This window comes from Dreissena polymorpha, chromosome 2, assembly GCF_020536995.1.
Source record: "Dreissena polymorpha isolate Duluth1 chromosome 2, UMN_Dpol_1.0, whole genome shotgun sequence".
Lineage (NCBI taxonomy): Eukaryota > Metazoa > Mollusca > Bivalvia > Myida > Dreissenidae > Dreissena > Dreissena polymorpha.
Window position 1 is genome coordinate 49,246,960 of NC_068356.1, and position 18,794 is coordinate 49,265,753.

General features: G+C 33.3%; 1 protein-coding gene across 2 annotated transcripts in view; it reads right to left on the reverse strand.

Moving 5' to 3' along the window:
• Nucleotides 1-6,383: 6,383 nt before the first annotated feature.
• The window catches only part of LOC127866977 (uncharacterized), a 344,898-nt gene continuing 332,487 nt past the window's right edge, over nt 6,384-18,794 (reverse strand). Inside the window, exons 1-3 of one of the 2 annotated variants that reach the window (XM_052407870.1) lie at nt 14,791-14,886; nt 11,008-11,094; nt 6,384-9,942 (exon numbers count right to left, since the gene is read on the reverse strand). In XM_052407870.1, the coding sequence (XP_052263830.1) occupies nt 8,605-9,942; nt 11,008-11,070 (1,401 nt within the window). In that variant the 5' untranslated portion in view covers nt 11,071-11,094; nt 14,791-14,886 and the 3' untranslated portion in view covers nt 6,384-8,604. Of the gene's footprint in view, nt 9,943-11,007; nt 11,095-14,790; nt 14,887-18,794 lie in introns of those variants that run through there. The other variant, XM_052407869.1, reaches the window with a different exon arrangement.

Consider the following 18,794-nt stretch of genomic DNA (forward strand, 5'->3'; position numbering starts at 1 on the left):
CTCGCCGACAACCTTATTTCTCAAGATTCAACGTCCACCCGACTATAATTTGATCCAATTAAGGAAATGCTTTTTTTATTCACCGCGTGACCAGGCCTAGAAATTTTAAAACGAATACATCTATTATTTCGAGTTATACATACATTTATATCATAAACAGTAAGTAGGAGGTTACATCAGTCAGCTTTTGATGTAAGTCATTTAACTGGAAAGCAACTCATCATATGTTGCAGCAATTGTTAAGATTCAACATAAAACGATATGATACAAATGTGAACGTCATATAAAATAGTCAATAAGTCATTAACCTATTGAACTCGATATGTTTCAATACATGTAGTATTTTTGTCTTGGTAAATTTTAACTGACGTATGTAATCTGTGAAGGCTTTTTACATGCAAATAACGGATTTTTAATAGTTCAATGGCCTATAATCGCCATTCTTTGTCATGCTCTCTGAAAATAAACCACAATAAATCTTACAATGTGTAAACACTAAACACTAAACAGTTTTGGCTTTAACAATTAATCCCTAAAAACAACCCGATGGCTTTATAACTTTACATTATATCAAATTGTATAGCTTTTTTTGATCAAACGAACAAAAGTCCTGCGTGAATATTTTATTTCCGTTTTAACTATTGTTTGGGAGAGCGATTTGAATAGTGCGATGTGGATGCATTAAAATAGTAACATTTACTCAACATGGGTCAGTGCAGTTGGCACATGGCTAATCAAGTAAAATAAGCTTTACCCTATAATAATCTTTGTCAGCACTCCCGTGAATATATACTAGATTAGCGTTCTCTTTTTTTTAAAAGAAATATGATAAAGCTGCTGCCGCCATAAAGACTGTTGTTTTATAGCGGTTCAAGCTCTTTGGAGAATGTCGTCATAACTGTGTAAATAACGAACGAAGCAACCGCCCGTAACAATAACGTAATCTGACGTCGCTTGTATCAAATATTTACTGTACAAAGATAAGATTGTCGCACTAAGAACGATTGTAGCAGGAAGATATTAAGTTATGGAACAATTTTTAAGATAGGCAAGATTATCTGAACATGTGACGACTTTGTGCGAAAGATGTTCGCAGACGATCACAACTCAATGCGAACGTAAATATTCCCAAAGATAATTCAGCGATTTGAACTCGGAGGACGTCATTTCGTAGAAACTTTCCGCACTGCCTGGCTAAGTGTATACCAATTTGCATTTTAATGTATTTAACACAATTACCTGTAATTACATTTTCAGCCGATAATCCCGACTAGTAACTTTAAAAAAGTCACTAAAGTAATTTACTGATATCGAGGCCAGCAGATATTCGGTCCAATAAGAACAAGGGAGTTATTTAGTTGACAGTGCTTGTGTTCTGTGAAGTATGATTTTAATGCACATTTGTAAATAAATATGTATACAATCAATATGTTTAATGTGGAAATTGTATACATGCATAATGAACAATAATGAATGCGCACAATTGTCCTAGAAGTATTTTACCAAATACCGTAAAGGTACTAAAAATTGTATCAATAAATTGACTATTTGCTGGCACATGTTATGTATTTCCTGTTTGTGTGAAAGAACAGACACGAATGCACATAATTAATTATAAATCGTCACATAGCACACTTGATTGAATATAATAGCAAACTTTGAAGCTCGCACACTTAATAATAATTGATCGTATACATTGATTCATTAAAAACACAAACTGTAAACATGAAATGATCAAAACTGTAAATCGTCTTCGAACGGTCAATGAAAATGATTGAGGGCCTAGACCGTTTTTAGGGCGAGCCGAAACTCATATTTAGCCAACAATTTATCCTAAACAAATACCGAAAATAAACACATGAATGCAAAAACAAAACGCGTGAATCAAAATCAAATACTAAATAATGATAATACAGATATTAGAGTCTTTAGTTACGAAAATATATAATAAAGATAAAGGCATAAGTTTCAACACCATTGTATTCAATAAATATATACCACTTACACAAAGATATTAAAAGTAAACCACTAACCAATTAGCTATGCCTCTTTCAAGAAATTGCCACACTGATTAAGAACCACAATTCGTAAATGGAGTTACATCCGCATTAACGGAAAGCTATACTGCTAACATTTTCTGAAGTTAACTAGTTATAAATGACACATACATTACAGATTAGATTTATAATGAAGAGGGAATTTCGAATGAACTGTTCGTCATAAGCAATTTGTTTACAGCGATTATATAAACGCCACAGTATAGCTAGAGTTTATTCTGGATATAGTTACGTCTACCAGAAATAATTGTGTTAGACTATATGTGTCTATGAGTAGGGGGGTTTTCGAACAATTATTGCATGAAACCCTATTTTTATTTTTCCGATTGGCATTGACACCTGCGCTTGTATGACAACTTTATGAAAAACATTCCTTAAAACGATCGAATGATTTCATTTCTTTCAAGTCTTTTCTATGGGCTCTAAGGTAATGAGGGAAAATGTTGGCGAAATAGATGGAATGGTCAATACGCATAGTTTAAGAAATATGGCAACAGCCTACCCTTAGCGGTTGAAAGGATGATTACAATCTCGTTGATAATGTGCAACGATAAAGTTCTTGATAAAGATTTTTCACAAAAATTTGTAAATGAGGCACTATAAATATTAGTTACTTGCATTTAATGACAATATCATATTCACAAAATAATCAATGCTATCAAAACAAGACATCAATTGATGATTTTAAAATAAAATATAATATAATGTCGTAACAAAAATGTCACATTTAAATTTCAAGTATTGTTATACCAAAATAGCGATGTATTAGCTAATATATATGTATTATTTTCCAAACTAGTAATGTAAACAGAATATTTAATAATTTATAATTGTACTATCATTACAATTTTATCTTTTCCAATAACTATTAAAAAGTGTTAAACAGTTTAAGTTCATGTACATTATTCATCTTAATTGTATATTTCATAAGTTATTTGGTAAACTCTATCCATTTAATTATTCGACATTCAAACAACTTCTCCAGAACTTCCCGTTTTTTAAGAAGCTGAATGTCAAACATTGAACATAAGTATTTTGTTTAATAATGTATATTCTTGTATTACTAATGCTACAATATGACATTTCTGCAGTGAAATAACAGCAGTGAAAATAAACAAATTGTTATTTTCATAGGTGAAAACACATTTTTGTGACTACTTTTCTATTTATCATAACAAGATATTCTATGATTAAGAGTGAATTAAAATCGATATACAACCGAATCCAACAAATTGTCTTTTTATTTTATGTTTTTTCATAATGTATTTACATTTTTATACAGTTTTACTACATAATTTTGCTGGGATAATGACGTCATTTTGTGTATTGAAATATATTGAGGCACGGCACGGGATGAAGGGTATTTTTTCAGCGAAAGGGACACAGCTGTAAATTAATTTCTTGAAAAATTAGCATAAACGAAAAAGAAAATTTGTTCATGTCAGTGTAAGATCGTTTGTTATTTCACTCGTGATCATAGAAAAATAATCACTCGTGTAATACGATCTTACACTGACATGAACAAATATCCTCTATATATTTAGTCAATAACATCTTCGTTTCAACGCACAACACTGCATTTAGGTAAACTTGAAAAGAATATATGTACTCTATGTAATTTATATATTGTTCTACGGAAACCATGATCAGGAAGCAGACAAAAATCTTACGTTTTGTCAAAAGCCATAAACAATATTGTATTAATCATTAAGTATGTCCATTTAAATGACATCAAAGGCAGTGTTTGTTTCTGTTACTTAATGTGACAAGACAGTTTTACTCTTGCTAACTTGCTCGATATGAGCTAAACCAATAAAAAAAAACAAGTATCGAATCAGGTGAACATTCATTTCGGATAGTTTAAATATAAATTAAACACAAGTTATGCACGCGGCCTTAGTTAATCTCTTACTGCTACGATGCGTGCAGTAAAAACAGGTAACGTCTTGGTGAAATTACAGACGTTAACCTTAGTGGAATGACCCCAAAATAGCAATTAAAAATAGGAGATGTATGCACATTTGTTACATTTCATTATTAAGAAATTAAAATAATTGTAAGCAGGCGTTTGAAATCTGCAACCGTGTAGCATTAAACGCATTTTTGAAATTAGGAGGAATCAATATTGCAACATAATTATATTACACTAATTAACAATAAGCGATAAAAGACTGATGTACTTAGAATAAAGATTGGACAAAGCAGTGAATGCTAGTATGAAATGTTTTAGCTTTTGAAATGAAAGCTTTTGACTCGAAAGTGTTCAAGGCCATACTTTTCCTGTGTTAGGAACAAAATGATTATAAAAAAAGTAATATTTGGTGTCGTTTCCAGTGTTGACTTAGAATTTCATAACGTTGTTAACTTTGGTATTTGCTCTACCCTTACAAAGTAACGTTTATTGTTCACAAATTATTATAGAGTTGTTTGTTTGCTATAAAAATGCGGTTACTAAGACGACACTGAATTGACAAAGAATTGGCAGATGAAGATGAACGTAAAGATGTTTTACGCTAACCAACCCGTGTTAGTAATAAAATGTTATAAAACACATACTTTTAAGACGCAGAATCTGCGTTTGGTGTGACTTTACTTAAACTGGTTATTAATTAATACATATACATTACACATGAACCTTAAATAACAATGAAATATAGTAAATTTGTAAAACGATAAAAAAGTGCTCAAACCTGCTGCACGAATTGCGTATTCAAGGCTTCCAAACGAGACCAGTATGAGTCCAATTATCGTCCGGCGAACCTGGAACCTGCACTCTGTTATTGCAAAATTATACTGCGTAAACAATTTAGAAACTAACTTACAGCTTTTCCATAACTAAATCGATACCTGTTTGTTCAGAAATTAGCATATTGCTAGGATGACACTTTTTATAGAATAGTAAATGACGTCTAAATAATGCGTCCACGTTTTGAATATTTTGCTAAAATAGGTTCATCTATTAACAGGCTATTAACTAAATACCACGAACAGTATCCTATTATTAAATAAAAACAAAGCGGATTATAACACGGTTAATAGAAGCTCCAGCCTTATCAAATGCATAATAGAAATTGACATGTGATTAATGATTATTTTTTAAAGTTTAGTATTTTAGACAAACATAAAAAACAGCGAATACCGCTACAGATTTTTTTCAGCCGATTGTGTATTGAAAAAATAAATTTTTGAAACATGAGTATCATCGAACGGGGAAAGCGTAGACATTATACATTATTTCGCTTGAATGGAGCAAGTCTTTATATTTAAGAATATTGTTTCAGATATGATTTTATTATTGTGCTTTTGCGTAAACAAAAATCTGGCGAGAAATTTTCTGTGCATTTATCGACAAAACGGTATGAGGTTTCAAACACGATTACATGCATTTCGGTCTATGCTAAGACAATCTTAGCACAGGTTATGACATGTATTTCAGTCCTGTACTCACTTTATGCATAACACACTCTGAATAAATAAGCGATCACCCTCTGTGTGCAAATGTGCACGAGTGCACTTTGTATAACATAACCGAAACTGTATATGTTTGTTATATGTATTTTAAATTAAAACGTATGCAAAATATTCAGAAGTATTATTACTATCAGTATTATTTTCATTATAATAAATATTAAAACTCGAGGCAGTATTAGTTGTTGTTTTAATTGTATTGTTGTTTTTGTTTGTGTTTTTGTCGATCTTATTATGATGTTGTCATGTTGGTAACTTTTTATGTGTGTTGTTGTCGTTCAGTTCATTGGTTATTGTGCTGGTCATTTTTCATTATTATGATCAGGTTTTATTTTGCTGCTTTTTATTTAGTTGAATAAGAGAAGTATCTGTAAGAGGATTAAAGCTAAACGGTTTCTGAACATTACGTCATTGCTTTACTTATTATTGTCAATTTAAATTATGTCGCATTTCGTAGCAGGTTTGTTTCGAATAAGTGAGTGCTTCTTACAAGACGATGAATTACTAGTCAACATGACAGAGAATTACGAAGCTATCTTAGACATGTAGCAAATATATGTTCTCGTGAATGTGTAACGTCGTTGTGTTTGTTTTCCAATACGCCTATTCAAACGTGTACTCTGCTTGCTTGTCAGACCCGCTTAAAGCTGTTGTATATAGCACATATATCATAACTGTTCGCTGAAGCTTTGGTACGTTTTCTTTATACAGCAGCTAATCAGGTTATCTAAAAATGTCAGTGAATATTTGTGAATCTTTCTTTACGATAACAAATTACTGTGACGTATAAAAATATATAGACAAATCTGGAAAACATATCATCAATTACATGGAAACAAGTATATAACGATCACAACGTTTAAAAATACGCTTTTTATTTATACTGCCTGAATTGTGCAGCGGTAGCGGTTTACCTTTTGCTCATAAAAGATATAGGTTTATGTTCTTTTAATTGCTCCAAAAATGAAATTTAACTATCCAAACAATAAGGTTCAGTATACAAATTCATATACATATAATTTCTGTTTTTGTCACAAATACAAACACATGTAAACAAACCCTTTAACATCAGTAGACGTGTACGAATAAAAGAGTCCACTCAGGTATGCACGTCAAGCTAAATAGAGAAAAGATAAAAGCTATCAAGCCATAACGAGGTTTTAAATAATCAAACATTAACATTACATTGGAATATTGTTTCTTGAACAAAAGCTTTTATGTTTGTTTGTCATCGACTTACTAGCAGTTTGAAGTATATTTTTCTGGATCTCTATGAACATTATTAATATAATGGGGACTTTGTGGACAAGTAGAGAGCTTGTCTGTAAAATGTGTCGTGTGTCATTATAAAATATTGTAAATATTTTCTTCTTGCTATTCGAAACTATTGATCAAATGTTTATTCAATTGTTTGAATGAAATAGACATATATCGCATACAGCACGATGACGCCAAAGCATTCATAAATCATATGTACATTTGTATAGATTGTCTATGTTTCTGAAGAATATTGATTCAGATACAATACATTAAAGGCCAAACTGTCGTGGTAGAACTGATCAAAATCAATGACGATATCAATAAAGCTCATATTACTTATTCACTTAAATAATGTCTTTAAATTACATTCTCGATTTATCTGATTATATCCAATTTCCAATTTCTTCTCAGATCATTCTCTGGCGATTTTTGACGTCATCGTGTTATAATAAACATGTAGTTGAAACAGGTTTAACGTCACAATCAAGACTTTGATATTGTCCGCTAGTTCTTTATGATAGAACAGGAGCACCAATAACTCTTTGTCTTCAACAATCAGTTTTAAGCCCTTTTTCTGAAAGCCCATTCGACAGACATTTTTAAACAGGTAATATTGGCATCAGCAGTTTTTATCTCACATTTTAGACTGGTACCAAGGCAATTGATGAAGTTCTGTTTGTTTACAGATTTTGCCTAAAAACGGAAATAGTTCGAACGGAAAGGCGTGTCTTCCCTCAAGTTTCGTCCCCAAATCACCTTTGCTCCAACTCTGATGCGTCTATGAAGCCGTTGAAAACAATTGGTTTGAAGGCATAACTCTTGTACACCCAATGCACATAATGTTGGCAGATATTATTGAACGCATAGCCCCACGGTACGTTATAAAGCATAGTAGACACCTAGTAATCTGAAGGTAAATAAACAACTATGAACTTCATACAAATATCTAATTTTGATAATATAGGTTTAGATTCTGGTTCAAATTCAGATCGGATGTTACGTATTATTCGAAACTAATTATGCAATGCTATGTTTCAATCAATAGAATATACGCATTAATTTATTTGTTTTGTTTAAATATGTTGCTATTTATTACTTTATAACGAAAAAAAAAAAAATCACCATCATACGAACAATCATTTATACAATTAACAAAGGCCGCAAATGAATACAATTGAAAATAGTCAATTTGAAAAATATATACTGACATTGACTTTCAAATTTCACATTGTGGACGACCGACAAATTGACAGTTTCGCTTATTCATAGAAACAGTAAATCACAATTCACAAACTATACGACTAACCGTAATCATTCACATTGATTCCAAAGTCAAATTAAAATCGATTCATCTGTATAATAGTAACTGACGTTTTGATTGAAGATAGGTAATGAGTGTTACTCATGAACACTAACTAATTCATTTGAATTGTACAAATATAACTGTCACTCATTACATTTACAATAGCGCTTTCAAACAACACTTAATCCGTTCTAAGTATTCGTATCAGCAACACGTATAGACGTATATAATTATAATAGTTTCACCGAGTCATGAATAAATTAGGCGACTCATATAGTTCAATCTGCAAGTGGCACACTTCAGAAGTTCAGCATACATACACACATTTCAGCGTATTTAACTTTGTATCTAAACTCCGACATTCGAGATGTTAAGCAGATATTCGTTGATTTAATGTTACTAAATGAAGTATAACGAAATGTTAATGTAGTAAATGAACATTAAACTTAAGTTTTACCTCGAGTAGGTAAGCACAGTTATAATCTCTTTTAAATAACTGTCCAGGCAAACACAACGTCAGCCTAAGATCATCCCGATTAACTGTGTTATATCATTCAAATAAGTCCCTTCACTGTGCATGCGCGCTATTATCTTGTTCAGTACCTCCATCATACCGTAACACAGGATCAAGAGAATAATATCTGAAGTATTTACCACGCCGTTCTCGTCTTTACATTGCATTTGTCTAATGCTTAACTCCAGGTACAGAATCTCAAACTCTATTCGAAGCTTACTGTACCACAGCAGCGGCTCCTTGTGGCCGATAATAGCTTGCCGTATTTTCTTCAACCTCCTTAATATTTTCGGCCCTTCATCAATCAAGCATGTCAGAGACTTCACCAACTCATCCTGCTGTCCACTCACCAGATCCCTTTCTGCCATAAGATTTCTTTCAGGTATCATATAGTAAGGTAACTGCCTACTGGATATAGCGGTTCGTAATGAAATCAGTCCTTCTTTTAGCCAATGAAAAATACTGCCTGAATGAAACAATTCTTGTGGGTTGTTCTCCGCTAACCATAATACGATGTTCTTCAAAATGTATGATGTAATTACTTTTTTGCGAGGCTTTAAAATATCTTTAACGATCATTTTTAGCAACACATATATCTTGATCTGAGTGTCATTAAGATTATTCACAAGTTCTGTCTCACCGGTATTAAAGCATATCCTCCACTCTACATGATAGTGCTCACTGCCTTTAAAACCAATTGGATTTACAAATGCACCCAAAACAATAACGTTTTCAACAATATCCGGTGGTGGCCAGTAACGACATCTTTTTGCCCAGTTTTGCAATATGCCAGGACAGTAAACGCGAATGGCTCTAACGACATCATGTGCCATAGGGCCAAACGACCATGGCAGAGATGGACCTGCGCGTGCATGTTGCTGGATTTCAGACGGATACGGGTTGTGTCTGAAAAAGTCTACAAACTGTGTACTACTTAATAGAACGTTACCACATCCATCAATACATAGAGCATTTGAAATAGCAGGACAGTATGTACTTGTTAGTCTTCCCTGTTGTAGTTTACAATATCCTGCATTGTGGCCTTTCGTACCCATCGTAAACACAATTATGTGACTTGGAATTGTTTCTTCGTTAATACCGACGTCCAGACACACGACATGTGGAATAATGAACATTGTGTCCATATCGCTCTCGAAGAAACAGGTTAGACCCTCTGCTTTACTTCCTGCAGTAATGGTCGTTACATCATTAGTGAAACGTGCATTCCTCAGGCTATCCAACTTTCTGTATGCGTTAATGCGTCTCTGTCTGAGCCCAGATCCATACCCAAGGAGATTCATTAGGTTGCTGGTTTCCTTTGATTCATCTTCATACTTAAACTGCAAAGATACTTATATTTTTCAGATGACATTACACGAAAACAAATATTACTAATTATTGTATCTTATAATAGATGTTACAGTTAATATCGAATCATACTGTGTGTTTGTTCCTTACTTTAGCTAATGTCTATAAGTGAAGAAATATATTAAAGCTCTCCAAAAATACTTATTGCTCGTGCGTGCCACACATAAATTGTTACAAATGTGTTTTGAGCGGACATAAATAAAGAATTGAAATAAGTTTAAATAAATTATTGCAGTTTTGGTCGTGTATTGAATATTATGTTCAATAATCATCACGGGATTCACTTATACTGCCAATCAAATGCTTTCTCTTATCTGCAGAAATCGCTACTTGTTTTAAATTGATCTAAATTTATGTATCTAAATTTAGTGTATATGATTTAGAAACATACAAGAGGAGTTAATGAACTTATAATGGTAAACTAACCCTCGACATCAACACAGCTTATATCAAAGATGCATACTCAACATGAATTAAATGATTTAAACACCGTTTATTACCAACTTAATATTGAAAAATAATAACTGCAGTTTCGTTGCAGTTGTATTTAGTTTCTTGTTTTGGGTATTACAAATCAACTAAGAAAATGGAGAACACTTAGCGCTGTAACAGTAGTGAAAAGAAAACGCTATTGGAAAACGAAACAATTTTTTCTACGTGTACTGTTACCTTATATCACCTAGATTATATGTAGCTATATTAATATTGTATTTGTATTTCTTATTCAGAGATTTAAATAAGATTAATTGGACATGCACACGAGGTAGTATTATACGAGTTAACGTTTATTTGAAGTACATACATGTAGGATTGTTTATTCCGATACAAGTACTGTTCTTTACACTTGATCGTCTGATTGATTTTGACGTCATTGACTTAAATGGCCGACAAGAGTAATGCCACGTACCCTTGCTCGTCTGATGCGACTTTGAGTCCATACCGTGTATTGTCAATACCTTCACTTTCCTTACCTCTTATCGCCGGATGAGCCTCATTGTCCATTTAGAGTAATGCTCGACATCTCCACTCGTACTTACCCTATACCGCCTCGTGCACGATGGAGTCCACTCCATGTTATGTTCGACACCTCCTTCCGTCATTTGCGTAGGCGGTAACTATATTGCCTAACAGGATAGCAAAAACCAAGTGTTATTATACTGCCCAGATAACATTTTAGAGAAGTAAGCATACGTACAAGTATTGAAGAATGCCCTTTCTTATAGTGCTTTTAATAGCAAAATGAGACGCAGACATTTTGAAGAATCATACTCGCAGAATGTATCGGAATAATGTTTGACAGTGTTATTAAAAACATTCATTAACTGTTTCGTTACTATATTTACCCATTAAAAACGTGTCCATGAAGACAAAATTGGTTCATTCATCTTAATATTATAAATGTTATGTGTGTCTTTATTAAGAGGAGATAGCGTGTACATGCCCAATGTAAGTGTTACAAATTATGAATGCTATTGAAGCACTTACACAATTCAATTTAATTTGCATACGCTGATGATCTTGTTTAGATATAGTTATGGTCTTAAGATAATTCGTGTTTTGTCTAAGTAAACGCGAAGGCGTTGAAATGACGATTTCAAAACAGACTGACATTAACTAACTTTGATACAGTAAGAGCTGGAATGAACATGATAAATAACAAATAAAAATAACGTGTGTATTTGCATCCAGGTCAATACAAGAACAATCAACTGTTTGGTGGCATAGCGGAACCACGTTTTGGCAACAACACAAATTACTATAATAACTGCAGGATCGTTTCTTCACGAGAAAAAAAAGCTGACTAAGAACCTTACAGATGTGGTCAATTTCGAGAGAGTATACAGAATGTGCAACAGGTTTGGCAACACACAGCGAAACTTGATCGACAAATTCACGTTTGTTGGCGCGAGAGTTGGAAAGGCGGACGTGATCATCGCTGAATGATTCCCAGTTTTATATAAGAACATAGAATCTCAATAAAGTGATTGATAAGAGCAGATCACATATATTCCAAAGATGATAGGGGCTCGCAAATACGGTAAAATTGCGTGAACTCTAAATATGGTAATTTTGAGATGATTTTTCTTACATCAGTTTTTTAATAGCTTTTAACATGAATATTGGTACAAGAACGACTTTGATATTTACCAAGAAGCAATACTATCTTAACCTATTTTCGAAAATTTCAAGACCATAATGTTAAGAGATGTATCTGTGAAATTGTATTGTATAGTGTATTTTTAATAGTGAAGCGCGTATAAAAGTGATAATATTATATAATATATGACTGAGTATAGATTAGTTAATCACATGACAGATGTACTCTTGTTAATGGCCGGCCTCCTCGAATTTAACACTAATATCCATTGAATAAAACTTATTGATACACTCATTCTTAAGGTTAGATTTCACAAAACGGATCGTATCATATTAATTTTACGACGCAATTCATTAGTAATTTAATATTTGCTTTCAAAAGAAAATAACTAGGCAAACTTTTCGAATAACGTGGCGTGTAACAATTCCCCTGTAAACATGTGCAGATTAAATAGAAATAATGATATCTCATTACTAAAAACTTAAAACAAATGCTTCTTCGTTTTTTTAAGGTTGTTATCTGGATATTTCATCATAAATAGCATCATTTAAACAAACCATGTTTAACTTTCTCGAGCTCGAAAACAGTATTAAATCGTTAACAAAAGAACACAACAAATAAACGTGTGCATTTTCATATTCTGGTTAGTATAATTTAATCGCTCTAACAAGAGCAAATTTTGAGTTACGCGAGGCATAAGTTACAATTCTATTTTTTGAAGAAAAAGGCATAACTCTCCTTATTTCGAACACATATGAACCAAAATATGATAATGCGTAACCCTTTAGCAGTAATGCGCTACACAAAAATCCGACGGACGGACAAACTCAAATGAGGGACGGCAAGACGGACGGTATGACGGACGGGCTATGGGCAATATGTAGGCTTCCTCTGAGAGTGGAGGCCTAAAATGAGTCGCGTGTAGTCAATTTGAATGTGACGTGTACTAAATTTTAAATAAACACATAGTTGAACAGCATATTATTGAGTGTGTGCTCGGTTAAATCAAAGAATGTCGTTTTTATGTAAAATGAATTATTGTGTTAACAAACTAAAAGTAGTCTTGTGTTCTTAATTATACAAATTTGACGATAATTCCAATGTCGCGTACTTGCAAACAAAATAAATAAACCATCATATAAGTAATATGTTGTTAGAATTGTGCACTTGATATAACTGCATTTAGAAATATTGTGCCAACATGAGCTTCATAAACTAGTAACTTTAAGAGGCAATAGAAACTATATTAATATAAACATATCGTGTAGCGTTTACATGTATGGTTCTCTATAATAATCTATAAAACCTAACCGTTCTTGTAGCACGGAACTCGACAAACAACAGAAAGAGAACCCCGGATGCATGGCTTTAATCTAAGTCAATTGTATGGGGATAATACACGCATTTCTATTAACAGATTGTGAACAGCACGTTCAAGTGTACACAAACCTCCTCAAATCATACCCCCTTTAAATCAAACAGCATGAGCATGCAGTGTGATGCAAACAAACGTTGCATAATATCAACTTTCTGAAAAATATTGGATATGATACAAAAAAACATCTAATTACTTTTTTTTTATAAATACTATTTATAGCATTATGTTATCATGATGCCCTGTTGAAAGCATGTCTGAGGGGAAAATGATACAATTGAATACATAAATGAAGACCATTTCATAGACCTTGCATTCTATTAGAATTTTAAATAAAATTATATTTTTGTAAATACAAAACAACTGGGACCTGTATCACATTATATTTAATTATAAGTGGATTGAATGGATACATTAAAAGTCTACGCTCTTACATAAAGCCCCAATTGTTTGCTTCTTATTGTCAAATATTCGCGAACAGTACACGCAACGACTTTCACACTTCATTTCGTAAGGGTCAATTAATACCCTGGTCCTTTAATCTGATTTTCGATGAAACCAATACCGGCTCACTATACTTAACACCAAAGCTCAAGACTTACAAGATGATAAATACTAGCTATATTATTACGCAACAATTCATGTCTCTCTATATCATGCCACCAGTAAAAAGGACCACAATGGAAATAAAAGATCGCTCTCTTTTAGTGCTACCCTTTGTACTGTGTTGCTTGACATGGTTAATTCTCATGTTTGTATTTTTAAGTGTTATCTTATGAATACAACATGTTTGTTTATTGTGTTTGCACCATGATACCGATATAAATCTATCTATCTATCTGTCGCGGTGAACGTTAAGTATTACTAACGATTTGAAACAGACGAACGCTGAATTTATATGAGGACGAAATAGTTGTAATGATAAAGATGGTATAGTCGTATCAAATCAACAACCCTTCTTTGAGGGTTATAGATATTATTGAATTAACAATTGTTCTTGCTGAATCATTAATATATTGGTCAAGTTCAATAGATTTGCAATATAGCACTGTTTAACTATAAGACTACGTGACAGCTTCAATTTATTGACTCGCTTAAGATTCGCTCGACTTAATAGTGTAAGCGGGATCTCGTAATGCTTACTCTAGAAAAGAAATTTGAACATACGTTTTGAACATAACACAAGCACACTTTGATAGGAATGCTGTACAACACATTATTTAGCCTCAATCTACCACTCCAAATAAGTTATGAAAAGAAAACCTAGAACGTTGTGTATAACATCTAATGATTAGATCAAACATGAAGTACACTACTATATAAATGGAAAACAACATGTCAACATACCTCTATGTCTTCATAATACCTCGACTTACACGTTTACCATAATTATTGAGCTGATGACGAATGAGACGTATTGAAGGACTTTGATCCTACATCACATGAACGTTATCACTCCGATGTTTACATATAGCGTCTTCATAGTTGTGTTACGATCCTATAGATTGTACACGAACGTTCAGTACAACAGTCTAATCATGTCCATGTTTGATAATATACATCTCTGCGTAAAACTTGCCAGTGTAATGTGCGTATACATTCAAGACTAAAACTGGAACATCCGATATTTTATCTGTCGATTTTGAATGACACATCTTGCCAAGTGCACGAATCTTCGAGTTATATTAATTTAATTATGTTATTGTTAATGTATATATTTATTTATTTATTAATTTTTGATACATGTATAGGTATGAACAATGCACCATATTTAACACACATTTATCCGTGTATAGTTAGTTATAGTAGGTTTGTGATCACCGCATTGGCACTGTCCATATTAGCCATTACGAGTATATGGACGGTTTGTATTGGTCTCAAACCGCACACCACGTATTTCACCACGCGTATCATACATGTTCACTGTATTTGGCGTACATAGCAATTCCTGATCGATGGCAAAAATGTACATCCAAAGTCATTTGGAGATTTCTAAGTACTTAACATGCTTACTTAAACTCAAAAGAAATATGGTTATTTCAGTGCGTAAGAAATTTATATCGTAACATAATAAAACAACATTCGATCTCCTATACAGTTTTACAGTTAATTAGATCCATGGCTGCTTCCTGTACAATTTGGAATGCATGGAGACTTCGAATATGCATACAATATCGTAAAATGTCCAATCGTAGCGTGTATAGCATGTTATAGGTGTGCTTGCACGTGCATGGTTTTTTCAACATCGAGAGTAGTGGCAAAGAGTAGGTGTGGATGGTTCTTAATCACGCGCTATACCGTTTGCCTGATCGGAGCTAATTTGCGTTTACCGACTTTCCGATTACAGCTGACATTTCAGAGGAAAATGTATGTGTGCAACATTAATGGAAGGAAGACCTGATATATCATACAGTCTAAACGTTGCAGTCGTGTCGCTATTTTAGGCAAAGTTCCGCCTCCGTGATGACGTCGCTTACGTTAATACTTGTTTTACATTTAAGTATGCGGGACAATACTAAGATAGTTTCAAAATGCCGTATTTACTCAAAGTAATGTAATGCGTTGTTCAGTTCGGGGTGAATTAAATATCTCAAATAAATGAGAGCTGCTATAATATTTTTCTAGCATATTTTTGTTCGCATATCTAAATAATCTTTCAATGATTACAATCCGTTTTGTACTGTTAGTACCATAAATACGTGTTTCACTGAGAACGGACATCGAAGATGAAGAACGGTTAACAATAAAACACTGCTCATATGTGAATACAAATGGTAAAGCAAACACACACACACGCCTTTGCATTTGTATTTTCAAGTGTTTTCAAATTAAATGTGTTTTTTTACGGAGCTTCGTATGGTAATTTTTATGCATAAATGTTGCATTTCGGTTTTTATTCAATGGTTGTTAAAAAATGGATTCCGAAAAAGGCCTCCTTTTACACATTAGTATCATGTTCCATTAGGCTGCAACGTCCTCGTCAGATGAACCTGAGCACAAACACGTGGAGATTCAAAATCGGAGGCATTAGGACAACGGCATGTTCACATGATGCTTATTTAGCATTTGTAATGTGCAGTTATTGCGCTGTTATTGTGCTGTCACGTGATACTTCACCAGCATTGGTATGCGATCGGGCAGGCTGTTCTGTCCGTTGCATCGCTTTTTGGTGTTGTGTATATCATCGGCTGGACGCTCCATTTATGATGTCTCCAAGTCAAGCACTCGCACTGTCGAGCACATGACTCAGTTAGCTCTGTGCCCAACACAGGACACAGTGTGCCTGCAGCAACAAATATTGTGCCGGGCGCAGAAATCACTCTGCCATTAACAGGTACTCACAGGTAACGCAAATAATAATGCAATTCTATGCAAGAGTGACTAACACAATAGAATATCAACTTACAATTTTAGAATTACGCAATATAGATGAGCGTTTTCTTCCATTTTCCGTCGGATACATTTTGGTAAAAAATCTTTTAAAGTAATAATAACGCTGTAGAGCCAGCAAACTTAGCTAACCGTTACCTGTCAACGGCATCGGGCACAGTAAAGATGCCAAAACGTCCAAAACAAATTGTGTTAACATCTAAATAGAAAACAAATCGGTTGATTACAGCAGTTTTAAGTGGTAACGTTCACCAAAAAATGCTAAAAGGTAGCACCTTAATAATTGATAAACGTAGATACTATTATAAATAACTGACGGAGAAGTTATGTTTTTACAAACAGTTGTTTGCCTTGCCCACAGGAATTAAATACAAGCAATTTTAAACCACGGAATTAAAGTATTCTAGTCTGTCTATCGATTGGTCATTAAGTATGCAAATGGTTAGCAATAATTATTATTTTCCCAAGCAAGAATGAACAACAATTTAGGAGGAAAAATTAGCTCTTCTTAAAGGCGTTGAGCTTTAAATTTATATGTACATAAGTACAGCTCAAAGTTCTTCCTGATAAAACCAAATTCCATGTAAAAAAATAAAATAAATTAAATCTCAAGTTTGTCTTTAAAAATCAAATTCAATCAACCTTTAATATCGCAACAAACGAAATACCTGTTACCATCGACATAAAGTTGCTTTTTGTTTTTGGATCAATGCTCATAACCAAAAGTTTATAAAAATATAATCAAAAAGAAATACGTTTTGAATACACGATTCAATGTTTGTTACGGAGATTCCGGAATTGGTCGTTTGTTGATAAGACACGAGATTTATCTTGCCGAGGATTCCGCGGTTAGTCGATATATAAATAAGCATATTTTCCAATTCTGAATACTCGGCGTTTTCCTTTGAACAAAGCTGTACACATTTTCGTTAACGGTTGACGTGTTTAAAACTTGGATAAATAACATGTTCCTGCGAGCTCAACATTTCAAGTTTAATTTTCGCATTAGGGATATATTTATGATCTGTTTGTGGTTATTAATGACAGAACACAGTAAGTGTTGCTAATGTTACATTTACAGGGTCCGCTGCGGAGTTAACATAAAAAATACCGTTACTAGTTGCAACTTCAAGCACGGAGGTTCAATAGCTCCGATTTGGACACACAACTTTGCCTCATTACGAAAAACTCTCTCATGATAAGGACACCGCACGTGGTAATATAGGCTGCGGATAATATATGGCTATCATTAAAACGTATCCCATTACATGTACGTATTTGCACGACACAATATACCGATTTATTATATACCTGTTTAATGCTTTTAACAAAATACAGGTTGTATCAATCGTTGAAATAAAAAATCCCGTATTACGCTACTCGCTGTTTCGAATTCCGTATTACCATACTAGCCGAACTACTTCGACCCATTTAATGACGTCACATTACACGCACCGAAAATAGAAGTATTTTATATTACGAAATATATTACGTAGTATATCGTGTGACGTCATTTCTGTGACAAAACACAATAGTTTTATCTAAACTCTGTAAGGACATGTCGGACGTGGTGTTTTTTAACAGTAAACTATGTGTTAAAAACGTATTTTGGAGTGTGTGTTTATCATGCATAAATGTATATTTCGATAGGAATACAATAAAATAGTGTGGTTTAAACTAAGTTTCGATAAAGACATGGAAGATAGAAGTGGAAGTGAATATCGTTTAAACATTTTTGTTATAAACATCGGATTAAAGTTGTCAACTTAATTGTTATAAAAATTGAATAAACGATGGCAATAAGGTAAGCGTGTCGGAAACCTGTGTTTTCCCGGTTCGAATGTTTACACGTTAATTTACATAAACTGTATTCATACGCGTCTGGCGTACCGTTTTTGTCATTGTTTTGTCAGTTTTGTAAAAGTAAAAATACATTTGTTAACTGTTATCGTTAGTTGTTG